The 21,976-nt window shown below is 43.7% G+C and overlaps 1 protein-coding gene across 7 annotated transcripts in view; it reads right to left on the reverse strand.

The window, feature by feature from the left end:
- The window catches only part of JADE2 (jade family PHD finger 2), a 179,242-nt gene that overhangs the window by 37,149 nt on the left and 120,117 nt on the right, over positions 1-21,976 (reverse strand). For all 7 annotated transcript variants that reach the window (XM_072629921.1, XM_072629925.1, XM_072629923.1 and 4 more), the window contains 3 exons: positions 15,245-15,456; positions 14,342-14,509; positions 8,693-8,809 (listed from right to left, as the gene is read on the reverse strand). In XM_072629921.1, the coding sequence (XP_072486022.1) occupies positions 8,693-8,809; positions 14,342-14,509; positions 15,245-15,456 (497 nt within the window). The remainder of the gene's footprint in view (positions 1-8,692; positions 8,810-14,341; positions 14,510-15,244; positions 15,457-21,976) is intronic.

Here is a 21,976-nt window from a genome sequence, read left to right on the forward strand (position 1 = left end):
GCATTTATTAAGAATTTATTTACAGCGTTAAACACTGGACTAAGCCCTGTGTATACAAACGGAACAAATGATCGTCTGATCCCAAGTAGATGACAATCTAATTGGGAAAGAAGGCAATGAATCTCTTACTGCATATATTCCATCTGAGACACGATAGCCACTCACTGGGGACATTAAGGAGTGGATTCATGTTTCCAGTAATGCTCAGAATAGATGATCTCTGAAGACTCTCCCAATTCTAACAATCTCTGACTTTATGAATTTATACTGGTCACTTAGAGTGAAGGCTAAAGTTTCCCCCATGCTAAAAGTTAAGGAGATGATGCTGAAATCAAATAAGAGCACTAGTCACACCCCAGGTACTCAGACTACCCACATATCTGATGAATGAAGCAGAGGCAACACCCAAACTAGAACAACGGTGGTCTAAATTTTTGAGGTATGCACAAGTCTGGAAAGAATGCAAGGGTTTGTTTTTTCTTTAATGTTCAGATTTATTTAAACTCAACCCAGCTTTCGTGACTATAGAAGTCAATATCTTGGGCTATGGAGAGGAAAACTGCTAAAATTCTGGGTACAAAAATCTCTGAACTGAGATCTTATAGATTCCCAGAGTATACCTTACTCTTGACAAAGGACCCAAAAGTCAAGTAACTGGTTAGGAAAATGCTCAAAAAAGGGAAAAAAAATAAGACCACTGAAAGTTACTTTCTTGGTGAAAAGATATCTTCTCCCATCCTTTCAGATGAGGAAGAACAATGCTTACCACCAGGGAGAGACATAAAAGTCAAGGCTTCTGTATCCCAAACCTCCAAAATAAATATTCAATGGTCTCAGGCCATGGAAGAGCTCAAAAAGGATTTTGAAAATCAAGTTAGAGAGGTGGAGGAAAAACTGGGAAGAGAAATGAGAGAGATGCAAGAAAACATGAAAAGTAGGTCAACACCTTGCTAAAGGAGACCCCAAAAAATGCTGAAGAAAATAACACCTTTAAAAACAGGCTAACTCAATTGGCAAAAGAGGTTCAAAAAGCTAATGAGGAGAAGAACGCTTTAAAAAGCAGAATTAGCTAAATGGAAAAGGAGGTTCAAAAGCTCACTGAAGAAAATAGTTCTTTAAAAACTATAATGGAACAGAGAAGTCAATATCTTCTTGTCTGGAACAGCTATCTCCATTACTTTGGGTAAAGTAATCTTTTATCTTTCTATTTATTTATTTTCAGTTTTCAACATTTACTTCCACAGAATTTTGAATTTCAAATTTTCTCCCCATCTCCCCCTCCAGGATAGCATGTATTCTGATTACCCTTTCCTCTAATCTGTTCTTCTATCACCCCTGCCCCCTTATCCCCTTCCCTTCTATTTTCCTGTAGGGCAAAAAGTGGCACTTAATTTATACTTGATAGAAGTAAGGGATTCTCTGCAGAAGAGGTAAGAAAGGATGGGGATGGGAGCAACATGTGTGAGGAAAGCCATTACAGAGTCTGGGAAGGAAAGTAAGGTATAACTAGAAGGGTTATTATGACCAACCCAATTAATAGAGAGGACCAGAGATGTTTCTCAACAGAAATTTCATTTATTTTTAAGTCATCCTGTTGACTATCCATTCACAGAACTAACCCTTAACTACCTTTAGTATTTTGGAGTCTGGGGCTGTGTGTAAGACAGCCTCCTTCAGAGTACAACTCTCCTATCTAAAGTCTCTGAGCAAGCCCAAGTACCACCTTAGCGCCCCAATGAGGCTTTCTGCGTGGAAGTCCACAGGTTCTAATTGCTTTTTGCTTCCAAAAAGGCATTTAAAGGAAGGAAATCAACTGTGTTCTCTTGGAAATCAGAGGTGACCACAATTCACTTAGTGAAGCCATGCTAACAGCTGAGGCACTGCTGGGAACTTATCAAAGTAGCAGAGTTTCCCTCCCCTTGTAGGAGGGCTGCTGCTCACACTCTGTCCACCCTGGCAGCCAAAATTTCCGGCCTACTTCCTCCACAGCCCTCAAGGAAGCCCATTTCTCAGCTAGAGGAGAGCATTTCTTCCTAAGTGGCCAGCCCTTCCCTCGTTGGCTCAATTCATTAAAAGGGAACTCAGAGCGCTGGGTGGCGGGTGACTGTTTAAACAACAGCCCACAAGAAATCTGCCTGTTCCAGCTGTTAATGGCCAGTTAAGCTACACTAACAAGACATTCTGAAGGAGCTGATTACTGGAGATCCCAAATTTAGCAATTTACATAAAGCTACTTTTCAGGAAAAAGGGAGGAACTACAGAGCCAGCTAGGTTCTCTGCACCCTACTCTTCTGTGGTGAAGTCACAAGACCACCAGGTTTAGAGTCAGAGGTTATGGATTCAGAAACCAATTCTACTACTTACTATATGTATGATCTTGAGCAAGCCCCCTTTCAGGGGCTCGTTTTCCCTCTCTATAAAACAAAGGAGCTAGATTAGACTATTTACATAAAGTAAGTTCTCCAGTTTTTGGCAAGGGATAGACATTTAATGGCAGCTAGGCAGCACAGTGGTTAGAACACTGAACATGAAATCAGGAAGACTTAAGTTCAAATCCAGCCTCAGGCACTTACTAGCTATGCGACCTTGGGCAAATCACTAAACCCTGCTTGCCTCAGTTTCCTCATCTGTAAAATGAGCTGAAAAAGGAAATGGTAAACCACTTCAGTATCTCTGCCAAGAAAAATCCCCAAAAAGAGTCACGAAGAGTTGGACATGACTGAAAATGACTGAACAGCAACCAAGACATTTAATAAATACGGGAGGATTGGTTCTAGTTCTAAATCCTAGAATAACTGCTGAAGTCTCATAGAGGGAATCTGTCATTTAGCCAGAGGGGAAAGTTTAATCTTTCAGATGCCTGACTGTGAATCAGAAATGACTGTAGATATTACACCAAAGGCAGGTTTTTTTCCCCTTAGGGGAATTCATTCTGATTGACTGAGTTCAATAGTTTATCTTTGCACTGGGCAAAGGCAAACCTTTACATAACCCTTTACAGGGTCAATGGGCTCGGGCTCCTACCATGGGCACAGCAGCCAGAGCTAACTGTCTACCCCACTCACCAAGGAGATCCATGGCAGACTGTGGAGGCCCAACCACCCTGACTTTCTGCATTCTTCCTGTCCTACAGTGGGATAATTTTTTTTTCAGGTGGCATCAGGTTTTTTATTGAAATATTCTGAGTTTTAGTGAACCCTTTTGTTTTTATATCATTGTAATTCCATGCTAAACCAGTGAGCTTTCTTCTGTAACAGGACTGAGCAAAACCAAAAAATATAGCAACCCTGAGTGTATGCAGCACTCCATACCCAGTTTTCCTCCTGTTCAACAAAAAGGAGGTATGTTTATTTCCTCATCTTTTCTCCTGCACTGGGTTCTTTTTAAAAAAGAAGATATAAATAAATACCCTCTTAAAAGTTAGCTAAATTTTTTATCCTGTGCTGTCCAACACCTTAACAATACAGTATGTCCTACAGTATGTCGGTGACTTCCTTCTTTCCCAGTAGGTCCCATTCATCCTGGCTTTTTACCCTTCATTAGAGATTTCAGGCAAAATCACACTTGGGATCTCTTTGAGAAGTGATCGCCCTGCACAGCACCGCTGAAGTCTGTGAAGAGCAAGGACATGTTCTACTAGACCCCAGTCTCATTAAACCACACCATAATCATCTTTAATTCTCTAAGCCTTTTTTTTGGACGTTCTCCTATCTGAGATGCCCTCTCTGTCACTATCTCTATCCTACTCTTCAAGGCCCAGCTCCAAGTCTACCTTCTCCAAGACGACTTCCATGACTACCTCTGCTCACAGGGATTGTGCCTATCTCTGAACTCCTATTGTACTTATCATACACAGCACTGCTGTCTGATTTTTTAAAGTGTGTCTCATCTCTCTAGGAGATCTCTTATGTTCCTCCGGGTGCCCAGCACAATGTGGCACTGGGGGTGAGGGAGAGGTAGAAGAGGTAGTTCAGCTCATAAAGCTTCCAAATGACCACAAAGCTGTGTGAGCTTTGGGTTAATCACTTTTCCTGTTTGAGTCTCAGTTTCCTCAACTGTAAAATGGGGATAAGCACACTCCCTATTTTCCAGGGTGGTTGTAAGGAAGGTGCTTTGTGAACCATAAAGCACTACAGAAAATGCTAACTTCAGCTGTTTTTACTGATTGGTGGAAAAAGCCAGCTTTCTTCAGATTTCTTCCCTGATGCACTTTCCCCTTTCCATTCTGAGTATGTGGTTTATTCCTGCCACTTGCCAGAGTAGATTCCCTGTCAATGAACCCTGATGACAGGGGTGACAGCAGTGACCAGACTTTGAATCTGAAGCTTGAGCATCTGGAAGACTTGGGGGAAAAGGCATGTGGTTCATCAATGGAGCCCATTTGATATGTAAATCACCAAGGAAGAAAAAGCATGGGACTTCCACAATGCTGCTTTTAAGAAGTCATTTTTGCAGAGAGAACCATTCTTTTGGGTGGTTTTGCAAGCCATAAGTTTCCCTGATTGAGTTTTCTTGTCTGGTAGCCAAAATGGTAATTTCATTGTGTAAGCTAACCAGTGAATGACAATGTGTCTCTACTGGAGGAACATCTGGGGATGCTTAAAACTAAACCACTGGAAAGTATCATGGTGTGGTGATAAGCTAAACGGCCTCTATGCGACACAACAAAACTGGACCCTAAGAACAGACTCAAGCTAACCAGACAAGCTTGGCTCATAAAAAGCATACGGCCACAATTTTTTCCTTTCTTGCACCAACACAGTATTAAAATTTCTTTTTCTCTGAAGGTTCTGTCTTCCTTCCTTCTTCACCATAAATACTGCCTAAATGCAAAGGTTCCGAGGATTCAGAGAGGTTGAGTCATATGTAGTTGTGGATGGCCCTGTCATCAAAATGAAAGCAAAGTTACAGAGAAGGGATTTCTATTTCTTTAATTAATAAATCTTCCTAACCTCCTTCTGCACAAGTGCAACAATCACAGAATTATAGATTTACAGCTGGAAGGGACCTCAGAAATCATCTGGCATGAAGAGATTAAGGGAAGTAGGGTTTAAGCCTGCTCTTCTCCAATGCACCACGATGCTTGTATGGCTCATGTTAAGCCTGAGAGGACATCTAAAGCTTGCTCAACTTCTTCATCTGTAGAGTGAAGATAGTAATAATAAATAATAAAAAATCTATCTTCCCAGGGTATTGAATGAGAACTAAAGTTCTTTCCTTGACTAAGTCCAGTGACGTTCCAGGCTTGAGGCCCTTAGCCTGGCCTCCCAATCTAAGAGAAGCAGTCTCCCGAGGTAAAAGGGTACCATGTTTACCTTAGGGAGACCCCAAAGGGAACTCCACTCAGGCTGAGTTCCTCTTCTGCCAGATGGCATAGCTGTTAGTTTTCTACTCAAAGGGTAGATTAAAAAAGCCAAAAGCAAGTTCAACTAATAAGGCATTAGCCAGTTATGAGGAGCTTCTGGAAAAGCCAGGTGTGGGCATGACCACACCCTACCTACTGCCTCACCACCATAACTCTGCCAGCATGGTTCAAGCCTAATTATTGTCTGTTTCACTCAGTGGGCATGAGACCATAGAAAGACAAAGCTGGACTGCTCTTTCTCCCCATCTCTGCCACTTAGGACAGGACACTGGTGGCTTTAAGGTTCAGCTCAAGAACTGCCTCTTAAACCTATTCCCCTGCCCCAGTATTTCCACCTTCCTCCACTCCAGAATCACTTTGCATATATTTTCCATTTACTTATCTGTGCCCACACTGCTTTGACTCCAATACAATGTAAACTCTTCTGAGAGAAGAAATTGTTTAGTTTTGTCTTTGTATCATCAGCACCTAGAATCATGTTTGGGACATTACTGTCACTTCATAGATGTTTGATGAATGAATGAATGGCCTCTGACGGTCAGAACCCTTTCATTTTAAAGACGGAAAAGCATGAGGCTCAGAGAGGTAAAGGAATTCATTCTGAGTCCTATTTGTTTTCCTCCTCCCTTTCCTATCCCAACCCATGTGATGTCCCAGAGTCCAAGGCAGGGTATCTATCTTGTGTTCTGTGGGAGGCAGTGCTGCATAGTGGAAAGAACTCCTAAAAGCAGGGTCCATGTCTTACTAACCTTTGTCTTCTCCAATAGGTTTAACACTGGGCTCTGAACACAGGATATGCTCAGCAATCACATGCTGAGTGATGGCTCTTTTCTGGAAAAGGAAGCTGGCTCAGGTCAGCTGGGGGAAGTGCTTGGTTATCTGGGGACTCCTATCTGCCACAGGTTTGGGTAAATCCCTATGTGACAACTTAACTTGCTGGTGGTTCCTGTGTCTCTGGAAAATGCCGGGAGATGTTATTTTAGTTGGCTTACTATCCTCAAGGAAAGGTCATGTGCAGAGTGAACTGAGCATTGGACTTGGATTCAGAAAGCCTGGGTATGAATCCTGCCTCAGACAGTAACTTGTCTCCTCACCCATAAAATGGGATAATATTGTAATATTATTAATTAAGATTACTATTGTTAACATTATTGGCAGGCAGCTAGATGGCACAGTGGATAGAGTACCAGCCCTGGAGACAGAAGGACCTGAGTTCAAATTGGGCTTTACACACTTAATGGCTATCTCACCCTGGGCAAGTCACTTAATCCTAACAGCCTACCAAAAAACCCCAAGAAATAATAGTACTGTAATAAGTGATAACCTCATAGGGTTGTTGTGAGGATCAAATGAGATGAGATATGAAATGCTTTACAAAACTTAAAAGCGTCGTGTTAATGTGGACTCACCAATTATTTCACTTTGGGCCTTGCATTTGAACTTGGCCAAGGACTATTTTCAGCAGATGTTTTGGGAGTTGTTCTTTCCCTCTATGATTAGCAAACTTCTTGTTGCTAACAATAATAACATTAATCATAACATATCATGATTATCTGATGCTTTGCTCACCTCTCATATGAAATCAGTTATGGGTTCTTTTTGCACGTTCACAACACTGATTATTTCCATTGCCACTACTCTCATACAAGGCTCTTATTATCAACTTCCAGTACCCAGCAGGCCTTCCTGCCTCTGATTCATCCTTCAGATCACTGCAAGATTAACCCTCCTTCAGTATAGAGATGGTCATGCCATTCCTTGGCCCAGATATCTTCAGGGGATCCCTACTGCTCACAGAGTAAAAACCAAAAAACCCCCCTGCCTGGTATTCAAGGCTCTCTGTAATCTATGCCACCTTACCTTTCCAGACTTTTCTTATTCATATCACTCTGCTCCACCAGCACTTTACTCCAGCTCAATGCACTGTTTTCTCCAGTCTCCTGCTTTTCCTGTGGTCCCACCCACACCGTTTCCTAAGTCTGGAATGTCCTCTCTCTCCATATTTGCCTATTGAGATCTTTCCTTTAAAATCCAACTTAAATGTCACTCCTCCCAGGAAATCTTCATTGATTTCCCTAGAAATAATGACCTCCCTGGAAATAATCACTTTGCTTCTATCTGACTAATTTTCCATTCATACAACATTATGCATGATGTTTGTCTGTCTTACTCCATAATCAAACTGTGAGCTCTTAGGAAGGCAGGGGCCATGTCTTACCTCAACCCTCTACCTCCTCTAACACCAAGCACAAGACTATCCACACAGTCAATGATTAATAAGTATCTATTAAACCGAACTGAATTTTCCCTAATAAGTTCCAGTTTGGAATAATCATCCAAGCCTACTAATTTTATTCATCTCTTTTCCTTACTCATTATTTCCCAAGCCTTGAAATATCCCCTGCCCTTCCCTCTACTGGCCTTTTGTATTCTCCCTCCATCACAGCCAAGTTCCAGTCTTACCTCTTCCATAATTCTTTCCTGACCACCCCAGCCTGCAGTGGGGCATACCTCCCTTCTCTCTAAACCACCACAGCTGTGCAGCCACACCACAGAACAGCAGAACAAGGAGGAATCTTAGGGATGACCCTGGCCAAACAATGATTAAGGATAAAAAGGTATCTGGTTCAAGGTTATGCAGGGAGTCAGATCATAGACTGGTTGTGTGGATGCCCTATCTCCCCAGCCATACTGGGAGTTCCTCACTACAGGGTTCAGGTAGTCTCTTTGCGTCTTTCCAACAAAGCAGCAAAGCACAGAACGGGCACACAGGTGGCGCTCAGTGAGCCCTTTGCTTTGTACATCCTTAAGGCACTGACTGTAACACTGCACATTATTGTATAGTATGTGCAACATATAAAGCTGCACGTTATTGTACAATATATATAATATGTAACATTACACATTAAAGGGATTTGTATGTATGTTGCATTCTCTGACCCTGAGTATGAAATGCTCAGAAGCAAGTACTGTTTCTTCTCAAAACTCTGCATCTCCCCAAGTGCTTCCTCTGTGCTCTGCACACAGTAGTTACTTAACAAATGCATGTTACTACTCTGCTTGTGGAGCTGTCCAAAAGCCTCTATGTGCCATGACAAAGAGCAGAAATATAAGCTCCTTGAGGAGGGTAGCTACTGTTTCATTTTTGTCTTTCTGTCTCCAGGAACTTAATAAATACTTGTGGATTGACTCACTGATCTCAGTTGCCCAGGAGTGCAGTGATGGCTCAGGCAGGCTCCATTTCCAGTCTCATTCCCTTCCCATACCATCCTGCCCCTCTCCCTCCAGGCAGTCAAGGCTAGGAAAAGCCTTCATTTGTGCAAATACCTGAATACATGTCCCCGTACACTCCCGGCACAGACTACAGGACAGGGCCCACCGGCTTGCAGGGATGTGTGAGATCTTGGTAATTGGTTCCATCTTCTCTGGGCATCCAATGCTGACCTAGGCATAACACAGATAGAAGGATTTGATTCCATGGTAAGGCAGGCCCATGTACCCTTCACTGCTTATTTATATCAAAACTCACTTCTAAGAAGTATCCCCTGGTTAATCCCACTGGACAAAGACCATGCTGCCACTCTACGACCTAGCCCTCCATATTCCATTTTTACTATGTCAAGTTTTCACTTTGTTCTCTGTAAATGCCTTGAATCTTCCTGTAACAATAAGAACTCGCCTTTACATAGTGTGTTAAGGTTTACAGAGGCCTTTCCTTTATTATTTTAAGGCAGGCAGTGAGAAGATGATTTCCCTCATTCCACAAGAGAGGAAATTTAGGCTCTGAGGAATTAAAAGATTTGCCCACATTTCACAAAGCAAGGAGATGGCAGAGTGAAGCCAATGCAAACTTAGGCCTTTAGATTCCAGGTCCAGAAGTCTTTGCACAGCCTGCAAAGTTTAATGCCGTTCCTCTATTACATTAATCTGTCTTTATGTGGAAAAACAGTACATCCCTGACTTGACTGTGAGATGCCTGAGGTCAAGCTACGTCCTCTTTCTTTTGTGTTCCCCTGCCATGGCTGACTCCCAGACTATGAAATAGCATCAAGCTACGGGAAGGCAAGGACTTGTGTTACCCCTAGCACCAAAAAATGTGCTCCTGTATACAGAAGGTTCTTAATAAATGCCCACTGAATTATCTTGGAAGTAAGGAGCATGGGTATGTTTTTCCTTCAAGCCAAGAGACACTGGAAATACAGTGAGAATTCTGACTCCAAGAGAATATTCTCCTGAGGACAACGTCCTCGTCTCATGTGAATACAGAACTGGTCCCCGGAAGGAAAGCACAGAAAACATGCCAGTTAGCCGACTTGCCTCAGGATATGGAATTTTTAAATGAAACAAGAGAAGATTCTACTTCTAGAAGCAAAAAGTTGTCAGGGAAAGCATCATCTGACTTGGATGTCTGGTTCCATGACAGACCCAAAACCACGGAAGAGCTGAGATCTTAAGGAATGTGGAAAACTGCCAGGAATGCCACAGTCTATGCCCTTTTAGTCAAATATATTGTAATAGTTTCCTGTTCAGTGAACACTACTTCTCTCCATTTCCATTCAATTCAGCAACCGTTTAAGGGATTGAAGGATCTGCCATGGGCAAGATGTGCTGGGTGCTGGACAGAAGCAATAGACAGCAGGGGAGGGACACGCGCAGACCTTTATCTCAGAATTACATAAAGGATGGACTGGACAGGGTAGAGGGACTGGAGGCAAGGCGACCTAAAAGGCAGATGTTACAATAGTAACTTGGTCCAGTTTGTATCTTTTGAGTGATTTGTTCTGAACAGGAGAGGATCAGAAGTCACCCTCAACACTGAAAAGGCTAGACTCCTAGAACTTGCCTTGGCCAGCCTGAGCCCAGGTCTTATCCCTCATCTAATCCTGTCCCTGGAAAACTGACATTATAAACAATTCTCTGCATGCACAGTGCCTCTCCTATAGCATCCCCTGGGCAGGGGAAATGTTAGTAATAAAGACTGAGTAAAGTGGCCAAGATGACAAAAGATGGGAACGGTCATTGTTGGAGGGTCCAAGGGAAAAAGATGGGCACATTAGTACACTGTTAATGGAACTGTAAAGGGGTCAAAACCATTCTGGAAAACAATTTAGAATTATTCAGAGAGTATGAATAAAAATGTCTATACCTTTTGATCCAGAGATGCCGCTGTTAGGCACATACCACAGAAACAGCAATACATTACACCTATATAGTTATACCAGCACTTCCTTAGAGTATTAAAAAGTAGAAACAAACTAGGAATGACTAAGTAAGTTGTGATATGTGAATGTCAGTATGTCCTAAAAAACAATGAAGTATGCAGATAAGGATAGGAAGGCTCATATGAACTGATGCAAAGGGAAGTAAGCAGAACCAGGAAAACAATACATGATTACAACAATGTCAATAGGGGAACTTCCTACAACAAAGCAATCAACACTGAGGGCTAAGAAATGACAATGACCAAGCCTGGCCCTAAAGGGTTATGAGAAGGCACCTACCTTGCTATTTTATAGCAATGCGAGGATTATTGGAACCCTGTTTATAATATCAGGCTTTTCTATATGTTGTTTAATTTTGCTGAACTTTTCTTTTTTCTTCTTTATTATAAGAAATGACTCTCTTGGGGAGGAGGCATGATGGCCAATACAGGTGATACAAAAACAAAAATAAAGAATGCATTCTAAAAAATAATAAAAGTTAAGTGTTGCCAGTAGGGATACTGTGTTTCCTACAGAGAAAGCTACATTTAGAGACCTGCGATACTGGGTCCCATCTCCAGGCTGCCCCTGGAAGCAGTAAGAAAGGACTAGGATTATGACCATCTTCTCAGCATTAATTCCTTTCAACCCCCAACCCCCAACTTTCTCCTCCTGTTTTGCCACCAGGGGTCGCTTGTGGACCTGTCACCTTTTATCTAAGGAGGTGTTAATAAATATAGCTTAAGGGATGGCAGAAGAAGACCTACTCTTATCAAGAAGTTAGGGTGCTCCCTTTCAGCTTTGTAGGAAGGTGAACCCCACAGAGGGAATTCAGGATCTCTTCAAGACTTTAGGGAGGGGAGGAAGGAGTCTTCCAGGCAACTACACCTTCCTCTCGGCCCCTCTTCCCCCCCAGCCCTGCCGGATTTCTAACAGACAGCTTCAAATACCCACAGAGAATCACCTCCAGTTTTTCCAGGGCTTCACAGGTGTCTAGGTTATGCTCTCTGTGAGCCTAGGGCCCAGCAATGCTGCCTGCCTCCCACACCCTCAGAAGAAAAAGAATAACCTCCCTAAGTAAAAAATGGATGCCTCCAAGAAGTCCAGCATGGAGATTCCATCTGGGAGCTGAGAACTTTGGCCCAGAATGGGCCAATTCTGACTTTATCCATGGGTTCAGCAAAATGACAACGCGAGGAGACAGGAACTGTTTGTTAATGTCTTTCCATCCCCAACCCCAAGCACAATGGTTTGCACATAGTAGGCATTTCATAAATGTTTGCTGAATTAAACTATGAGCCTTAATCACCTTGGACTAACTGAGTTAGGAGACCTACAGAGTCTTATAGATTCAGAGCTAGAAGGGACCTCAGAGGCCATTTCATAGAGGAGGAAATGGAAACCGAGGCCCAGAGAGTGGCTAGCCCAAGATCACACAGGTGAAAATCCCAAGGTCTGATATTTGAACATAGTTTTTCTGACTCCAACCTGTCCACTGTGTAAGTAGGACTAAACACTCAGCAGTACTGTCATTATTACTGTTCCTATTTTCCATTAGGCTGGGAAAGGGAAAGAGTGGGTACAGAAGGATCTTTACCTCTCTAAAAGGAGCCCTTTAGCTGGGACACCTATCTAAAAGCAGCAGCCTCCAGGAGCACAGCTTCATCCATCTTAAAAGAGGCAGGAGGCTTCAGTGCCAAGGACCAGCCCTGCCCCTAAGGGCTGTCACTCCTATCTCTGGCCTTTGCCCTACTCAACTTTCACTCTGTTCCCAGGGCCCCAGAGCCAAGAGGCAGAGAGCTCCAAGAAGCCGCTTGACCAATCAGCAGCTGGGCTGATGAGGCGGGGACACTCAGCTAGGGACTGACTGGGCAGGGGAGCAGAGAGGCCAGGCTCCAAGGTGTTAGGAGAGGAGAAAGGGATAGACTGAGGGATGGATGGACAGATGACTCAGCAAAGTTCCAGGCACAGCCTGCAACCTACCTTCTCCTCTCAGCCCCAACCCCCGCCCCATTCTCCCTCCCCTTGGAGGTTTCCAGAATCATTTTCAGTCTCTGATGTAAAAAGTTTAAAGGGCGGGTGTATCCTGAGTGTGACAGAGCTGTCTTGAAAATCCCTTCTTTAAATCAGAGACTGTTGAAGGGGCTTCATCTTCCTAATCTGTAAAGGAAAGGGGCTAGACTAGACTATCCCAAAGGGTCAGAGAGGGGAAGAAATAGTGTCATTCTGAACATCACCTTACAATATATTTTATCAGCTTTTTTTTTTTTTTACCTTGAACATGCATTTTATTTGCTTCTTTCTGTTTTAGTAACTCAGAAAAAATGGACAAGAGAAATGTGGCAGTATGGTGGAGCATGCCTCCTCTCCCTGAGTAGAAGTGGTGGCCTACAGGCACCAAATGAGGCATGCACGTATGATGGGACCCCTGTCTTAATTTGTTTAGCTTAACTACAATTTTTTGTTAGAAAGGAGGATTTTATGAGGAGGATGTTTACTGGGAAATGAGTGACTGTGAGAGGAAAAGGGGTCAACAAAATATTTACTTGAAAAAAAGAAAGAAAAGCAGCTTGGAATTAAAGGAGATCCTGTCATGGAAGAGAGCCTAGAAAGGGTGACAAAAGTGACTGGCAAACCGATGGCTGTGATCCTGCCATAAGGTCAAAAATTTAGAGCTGGAAGAGGCTTGAAAGGCTAAACCCCCTCAATGAGGAACTGAGGCACAGAGAGGTTAGGCAGCTTGCCTAAGATCACACAGGAATCAAGTCTGACCCCTAAATCTTGAACTCCTTCCACAGCACCACCCTGCCTCCTGTTCTTGTCATTTCAGTTGTGTTTGACTCTCTGAGACCTCATTTGGGGTTTTCTTGACAAAAGACACTGGAGTAGTTTGCCATTTCCTTCTCCAGCTCATTTTACAGATGAAGAAACTGAGGCAGACAGGGTTAAATGACTTGCCCAGGGTCACACAACTAAAAGTGTCTGAGGCTAGGTCCTACTGACTCCAGGGCCAGTGTTCTGTCCATTGCATCACTTACTAAATTAAATATCTCTTGAGACAAGAGACTTGTGTCTTCTTTGTACCTCTGCCCACACTGGCTGACCACCATCCTCTGCCCACAGGAGATGCTTAAGAAAGTTTTAGTTTTTTATTTTAAAGGGAAAAAAGGGTGCTGCAGAGAGTAGCGTAGCAGCCCTGGATTCAGGTGGGCCTGAGTTCAAGGCCTCAGACACTTGACACTTGCTGTAGGACCCTGGGCAGGTCACTTAACCCTGACTGCCTTGCCAAGGGGGAAAAAAAAAAAAAAAAAAGGAAAATAAAACTCTATGTAATTCAATTCAATCAACTGAACCCAACACTAAGGCTATATTATGCACTTGCACATTGTGTTAGGCACCAGGAATACACAAATATGGAAAAGGGAAATTCATTTAAGGTCACACAATTAGTTGTAGAGTCTTCATCTCAGGTCCCTGGCACCCCATGTTGCCTACTTTCTCTTAGTCCCCCAACACCCTGCCCTCCCAGCCAGCACAGAGAACCCAATATGGGAATGAAGGTTCAGTGAAGGCTGCTCTCTCTGGCCTGGACAAGATCATCCTTCAAAAAACAACCGAAAAGAACTGTTTTTTCAGAAAATAAATCTTTTCTCTTCCATTCAGGACAACGTACTGCCTGATTTCCTTTTTGATCACTCGTCTGGCTGACCTTGGACCCTCAGATCTGACCCAGGTGGACTCTTGACAAAGGAGCGTGAAGTGTAATCTAACTCACCTCAGGTATCCACAAGGCACAGCTGACGTGTACCCACTTGGTCCCACTCCGTGTTGGCTTCAGGGCTCCCCCCCTTTTGGGGCAAAGCAGACATCTAGGTTGGACACCCAGGGCACAGGTCCGGCAAAGCCAGCTTCCTGTGGGAACTTTGAGGATTCCATAGCAGGCCTGCACCCCCATAGGATCAGAGAAGAAAGCATAAAGTCAGTCATCAAGCCCCAGCCCGGCTTTCATGCTCAGCTTCAAACACCCCAGGAGTGACTGGTACAAGGTGGCCCCACTAAGGCTTCTGCTGTGGTGGTGAGAGACCTGGCTGCCACCAACCTCCTCTTCAAATGGGCCATGGACCACTTTTCCCCAAATGTCCTGACCAGGGACACTTGGATTTACTCTTCAAGAGAGAGGTCACTTTATGGCGTCCACTGTTCCAATGCTTTCTCTATAGCTGATGGTTCTGGGGGACAGGGGGTGGTGGGGAGGGGACAGTTTCTAGGCCACAAAGACCTAGGGAGGACAGGACTGGCCTCCCAAGAAGAGCTCACTTCTAGGTGAGGGTGTGAATCACTGCAGTTCTATTCCCAAACACACACTCACACACATGGATAACCCTTGAGCACAGTCACTACAAAACTTCTTTCTCAAGCAAATCTTTTTTTCACTCTCCCATAGCCTCTTTCTCTCATAGGATGTTTCACTAACAGACTTGAAAACTCATACACCTTTACTCAGGACAGGCGCAATCCAACACACAGTTCTCTCACACACAGCCAGACTTATCATCTGAGGCTTCCTCAATGCTCACACCGGTGTCCCCATCTTCCCCCCCCGTCACAGCACTCACTGAATGATGCTCATTCTTGTGCTGTGCTGTCCAGGGCCTTGTCCGGCCCAGTGGTGGCTCACCTGATGAACACACACGTTGCACTTATCACAGAATACCATCTCGTTGCCATCCTCGCCCTCCGGTGAGCGGCACACATCACACACAACGTCCTCGTCATATTCAATGCCCAGTCCTTCCTCAGTTTCAATGGCCATATTCATATTCTGGTGGCACAGAGTCTCCAGCTCTTCCAGCACCCTCTCCATGGTCATCTCGTCCAACTCTGGCTTTTCTGGGGAAATAGAAAGAAGTTTCTGTGAAAGAGGACCTACGGGGAGGATCCCTGATGGGGATTTCCTAAAGGAAATGATGATCCTGGCGAACATGAAAAGCGCCTCCTTGGAAGACCTGAAGCCAAACTTCAATAGGCAAGGGATATCTAGGAAAGATATATGGAAATTCTGATTTCCAGGCCTGATTCTGGTTATATGACCCTGGAGAAAACATGAGATAATGTAAAAAAAACAACACTGATTTGGAATCAGAGGACCTAGGTAAAAACCTCTGCCACGTATTAGCATCACCTTGGACAAGCAGTTAAAATTCTCTGACCCTGAATTTCCTTATCTAAAAATCTAGCCAGTTAGTCTAGATCAGTGATATCAAACTCAAAGAAAAAGAAATTCCTACATTTCTATGAACTTAGAAAACCGCAAGTTCACATTATCTATATCGTGTTGTATTTTCATTTATTTTGTTAAACGTTTTCCAATTACATTTTTAATTTGGTTTGGCATCTTGGGAATTTGAAGCCTCTGGGCTAGATGACCAGTAGGGTCCCTTCTAACTCTGAGATTCAATCCTCAGCTTTGCTTGGACTATGCAGTTATCCACTGGCAGTTGTAGATGCTTAGAAAAAGTTTTGTAAGTAGGTCAGAAAAATTCCCAAGAATGAGATTGACAAACACCTGTCTGGACTGTATTAGGCAGGAGGAAGCCATAACGATGCCTGGAGATCCCTGTCCCCAGGCCCTTCTCTAGGTTGGTTCATGCATTCAAATAAACATTTACTAAGTATGAACTGTGCTGAGTACTTATATCCAAGGTACTGTTTTGAGACAGGAAATTTGGATAAGATGCAGTCCCTGCCCTCTTGGAACACACCATCTTTTTGTATGGGAATCATAGGCACTGATAATGTAATACCCAATTTAATCCAAGATAGATTCTCTTTTAGGAAACAGACCATTTGCCGTTATCTAAACAAATATTGGACTTTCCTATTGCTGCACCTTTGTTTGGAATGCCTTCCCCTCATCTCTGCTTACTGATACCTTAACTCAGACTTCAAAGCCCAGGTGAAAACTGACTGACTCACTCATTCATCAAATATTCATAAAGCACAAAAAGTGTGCTAAGCACAAGAGGCAGTTATAGATGGAGTAAAGGATAGAGAGCTGGCCTTAGAATCAGGAAGACCTGAGTTCATACATACTGGCTGTGTTGTAAGTAGGGGCTCATCTGTAATGGTAGAAGGAGCTGTCTACACCAATGAAATCACAGATCTTGTCCAATTTTTTTTTTTTAGATAGCCCTGTGCTAGGTGCAGGGGGAGATAAAAAGCTTACATAGCTCTCATGGAACTTACAATTCAGTAGATTTAGGTTGGGAATCTGTGTAGGTCCAACTCAGAGTGATTTTCCCTTCTGAACTCATGTGACTGTCAAGGGCCCCCCATCCTAGCGTGTTCCCTAGTCCTGTGATTATTTGAAGAAGGTGTGGAGAAATGGAGATGTGTAGGCTGTCATGAAGGGCTGAGTTAGGGATCCCATCTGGCAGCATGAATTTGGAGGTATGGTGGAAAAAGGTATTGGACTTGGAGAATCAGATGACTAACAAGGAATGTAGGATGGATCACACTGAGCCAGGCACACTCCCACGGTGCAGTGCAAAGATCACAGGATTTGGAATCTGAGGACCTTGGTTTAAATCCTGGCTGCACCATTTACTACCTGTGTGATCTTAGGCAAATCATGTAATGTCTATGAGTCTCAGTTCTTTTGACTATAAAATGATGACTGAAGGTCCTGTCTAATTCTAAATCTACGATCCTATGATTTTCTCCCCTATTGCTGGCTAGAGTTACAAGTTGGGCTTAAGAACTAGCTTGACCAAAAAGGGAAATCTGACCCAATATTGTGAAGGAAAATAGATAATGAACTGGGAGATCTGGGTAAGAGCCCCAACTCTGATTCTCCCTAATTGTGACTCTGGGAAAGTCACTTAACCTCAGCTGGCCTCTATGTCTATAAAACAGTGTGACTACCAGTAACTACTAGTGTTTCACAAGACTGCTACAGAGAAAGTGGTCTCCTGTAGAAGTGTGTTATTATTAATCTTAACTATAACAACACCAGGAGATATGGCAGCACAGCAAACAGGTGGCCACAGCATTCAGGAGGACTTGAGTCTAAATCCTGTCTCTGCCACATATTTACTGTGATCCTAGGCAAGTCACTTCATCTCTTAGCACCCTTGGCCACTCTCTAAGACTATTAGGTGCCAATCTGCATTGGGAGAAGTCTCCTTATTATGAATTCTTTACATCAAGGAGATCACAGGATCTGATCTAAAAAAACAAAACCAAACCAAAAACAACCTCCAAAACACATCACCTCAAATAAAACCATCCAATCTTCCAGAGTAATGATAGTGGGAAAGAGTTCTGGACCTAGAGTAAGAAGATCTGATTCTAGGTCCTGGCTCTGCCTTGTGACCTTGGGCAAGTCACTCACCTTTTGGGAGCATGACGTGTTTCCTTATCTGTAACATGAGGAGAGTAGTTTGCTCTACCTGTTGTCCCAAACGGTAATGAATGGAAAGGGTTCTGAGGCTGAGAAGGAATGAAGCCATTACTGGTAAAGCCTGATTTACCAAACCCCATCTCTGTCCCAAATTCTTCCCTCTTCATCCAACTCTCACCTCTCCTTGGTCCAATCTGATGCCAAATTTATTTGGCTTATTTCTCCTGTTCTTTTCTTTGGTCCTTTTATCTCAAAAAGCCTAGACTCTAGAGGAACAAATCTTCCTCCACTGATGAACACCAGTTATTGGACAGAGCTGATCTGGGCCACAGGGCAATCATGAAGAGGGCAGATTCGGAGCAGAGACGCACTGTTGCATCCAGCAGTTCCATATCTCCACATCCAATGTGTGACTGGTGGACAATGTGACATCCTCAACCCAGACAGGGCTGCAGCGACTGGCCTTTCAGGAGCATTTCACAGGAGGAAGGCCAACGAGTGTTAACCAAAGCAGCAAATTCCTGGCCCCCACAAGATTCATGGCTGTTGCTAAGGCCTGGCCATACTATGCTTCAGAGCTAGAAATGGGTAAATTAGGAAGGGAGAAACATTCCATCCCATTGAACAAGCATAGATAAACACAACCTGACAGCTTAAATGCTGAAAGGCCAAGTCTCTCAAAGACGGACACTAATTCTCAGGACATGGAAAACTGACCCTTTTCAGGTCAATTAGATAGAGCTGTAAGTTTGATGCCAAAAGATCCAATTGAGTACAAATTTCATCCCTCACTCACTGACCATTTCTGGTCAGGTCCAATACAGTGAGAAATGGCTTTGTTATCTCCCCTTTCAGACTCTGGGAAGCTTCCAGCTTTCCTATCGTTGGCACAGTTCCTCAGCACGCATACATGTAGAGGTGAGATCAGACCTCTAGAATTCAGTGGGTCCATCTCTTTGCCTTTAAGGAAGGCCACACATAGGGAAAGGAATTTCCACAATCTCCTTTACTAATTAATTCCAATGTCCTTTATAAATGTTACCTGAATCCTTCACCACTGCCATAAAAATAACAACACTTATATTTTAGTGTTTTACATCAGTTATCTCATTTGACCCTCACAACAATACTGTGAGGTAGGTGCTAAGATCTTCATTTTACAAATAAAGAAACTGAGGTTCAGAGCGTTTTTTGGGGGGATGGTATATTTTTTAAAACAATAGGGCTAGTTGGGCTTATTTATGGGAAAAACTGTATAAAACCATAAAGCACTACAGCACGATGACATGTTATTACTGAGAGTAAAAAGCCTAGCTAGCAGAAACAGTGGCTCAGGATGGCAGGTAGGAGAATAAAAGTAGACAGTGTATGTGGTTTGGGGGGTAGGGAACGGGGGGAACTTGCATTATTTGGTGAAGGGCAAGTCTCTTCACACCATTTTTCTGCACCCCAGAGATCCCTTCAGTAGTTGGGTTGGCATCTCTTCACCCGGGCCTGTCTGGGCCAAACTCTCCCAGGCAGTTCCATGGCCCAGGAGCCTTTCAAGTTGTATGAGTCACCGGGCTAGATCAGGCAGAGACCTGGTGGGACCTGCCTTATTGCAAGTGTAGAGGTTCCCAGTTATATACTTCAGAGCCATCCCCTATTTCCTTGGAGGCAAGCCCTCCTTCATCATTAACCCTTTGAAGCACGGAAACACCCACTGCCCTTCTCCAATAGGCAGGGCCAAAGTGAAGAGCTAGAAGCAGCTAGTTTCTCCTCCTCCTTCTGCGTCCTGTTTAGTTTCTTCAGAACTTGCCATCCTCAGCAAGGAAAAGAAAAATAAGAGCTCAAACTTACATAGCATTTTAAGGGGAATAAAATGCTTTCATTATAATCACTCCCGCCTCACACAGCCAAGGGCTTTTGGTCCTGAAGATGGGGAGCTTGTACCAGTGAGATCCTTGAAGGCTCCCCTAGCCAGGCAGCACAGCCGACCTTCCCTAGGCCAGCACTACTTGGGAGGATGCTCTCCCCCCCCCCCCCCCCACTTCCTGTTTGCCCCAAGTTCTGACACTCATGTTTACTATGCTCTGACCTCCTTCTCTGGGAAAGTTCTCCTCCCAAATAACATGCCCCACCAGTGCCAGAGGCAATGAACTGATGAGGACAATAGCCAATTCCAGTGGCTTTAAGGATCGTAACAGAGTCGGGAAAAACATAAGAGGAACATGGGATCTAGAAGGGGCCTGAGAGGTCATCTGGTAAAACTCCTTCCTTTGAGAGAGGAGGAAACTGAGGACCCAGAAAAGATGACCTCCCCCAGGTCTCACAGGTAAGATTTGAACCCAGGACCTCCGACTCCACAGCCAGTACTTTTCCCACTGTGCTATATTTTCTCTTCTTCCTCAGGAATTATCCTGTCTAACCTCTTGATTTCAGAGAATGGAAAAACAAGTACAGAGAAAGAAAGGGACTTGCCCAAGGTTACCCCTGGAGAGCAGACCGCACACAGAGGACCAGAAACAAAGGTTTCTGACTCTGAATCTAGGGCTCCTCCTTTGCTCCAATAGTATATCACTTCACAGGAGCAATGGGATGGGTAATACTAATATCAGTAATTCATTTCTACAGTGATTTCCCTGAAACAGCCTTAAGATAAGGGAATGCATTACTACGCCCATATGACAGATTAAGAAACTGATGCTGAGACAGGGTAAAGTGTCGGAGCCAGCTAGGTACCAACATATGAATATAAGGCTTCTGACTCTACCTGTCCATGTGGTCATAGATGAAAATCAGATATATCTATGGAAGCAAGTCCTGGGCTGAAGACAATTTCTGTAACTTAGGGAACAATGGCTGGTCTTTTCCCCCTCCAGCTCTCTTCCTACCCCGTGGGGTTAGAGCTCTAGGAAGAATATCAGCTTTGGATCAGCTCATTTTAGGAGCAAGGTTCTGCTCCCAGCTGGGAGGTTTTGCTCTCTATCAGATGCTAGGGAGATCTGTTCTCTATGCTAGGGAGAGGACAAAAAGGAGACAACCCAGGGGATGGGGGGGGAGGTGATCTGGAGAGAAATGTGAAACTGGACCACGCTCCCTGGATCTGTGCAGCATCCGCTTTGTTCCAAGTGGAAATTTCTGTTACCTGCAATTGTATCTTCTTCCCTGGCCTCATGTCTATCACTACCTATGGCTAGCTAGGCTATAAATTTTTCAGTGATACAGATACCAACAGGCCCCATCAGCCATCCACACCCCAGGGTTGGGAGCCAAGGGGGCTGCCTCTTGCCTGGCCTTAGCATTCAGGTTCCACAGTCAAGAGACAGTGGGAACACAGGTCAAACACATTCTGAACACCATTAGTTTTTCCCAGAATCTCTATCCTCAGCTTTTAGTTTTCTAAACATTATAGGCTCACCACTCTCCCTGTGTAATACCTACTATAATCCTCATTACAGCAATAATTATGAGTCTTCAAAAAGAAGGGAGAGTTGAAAGTTTGAAGATTAAAGGTGTGTGGGAATAGGGCAAAACAAAAGCTTTCCTATCTCTCCAGACCCAAATTTCCTTCCATAAAATAACACAGCTGGACTAGCCAGCTGTGGTATAGAGGTAAAAACAGTGGATTTGGAGTCAGAGGACCTGGGTTTGAATCTTGGCTGCATTACCTAATTCTCTATGACCTCAGACAAATCTCAAAAACTCTCCAGACCTCAGTTTCTGAATCAATAAAATGAGAGGGTTGGTTCAGATGACCTGTAATGTACTTCCTAATGTACTAAATCTATGAGTTTACACAGGGTTGGTTCAGAAGACCTCTAATGTACTTTCTAATGTATTAAATATATGAGTATATACTACTATAATATATATATAATTCTAGATCCCTTCTTACTCTAACATAAGAGTAGAACTCAGATGACCATGACTTCTCAGGTTCATCTTCAAGTTCAGTTGAGGAAGGATGATGAGTGGGAAAGAGGCGTGGACTGGCAGTCAATAGACCCAGCCTTCATTTCTGCCTTC

Source organism: Notamacropus eugenii, chromosome 1, assembly GCF_028372415.1.
Source record: "Notamacropus eugenii isolate mMacEug1 chromosome 1, mMacEug1.pri_v2, whole genome shotgun sequence".
Classification (NCBI taxonomy): Eukaryota; Metazoa; Chordata; class Mammalia; order Diprotodontia; family Macropodidae; genus Notamacropus; species Notamacropus eugenii.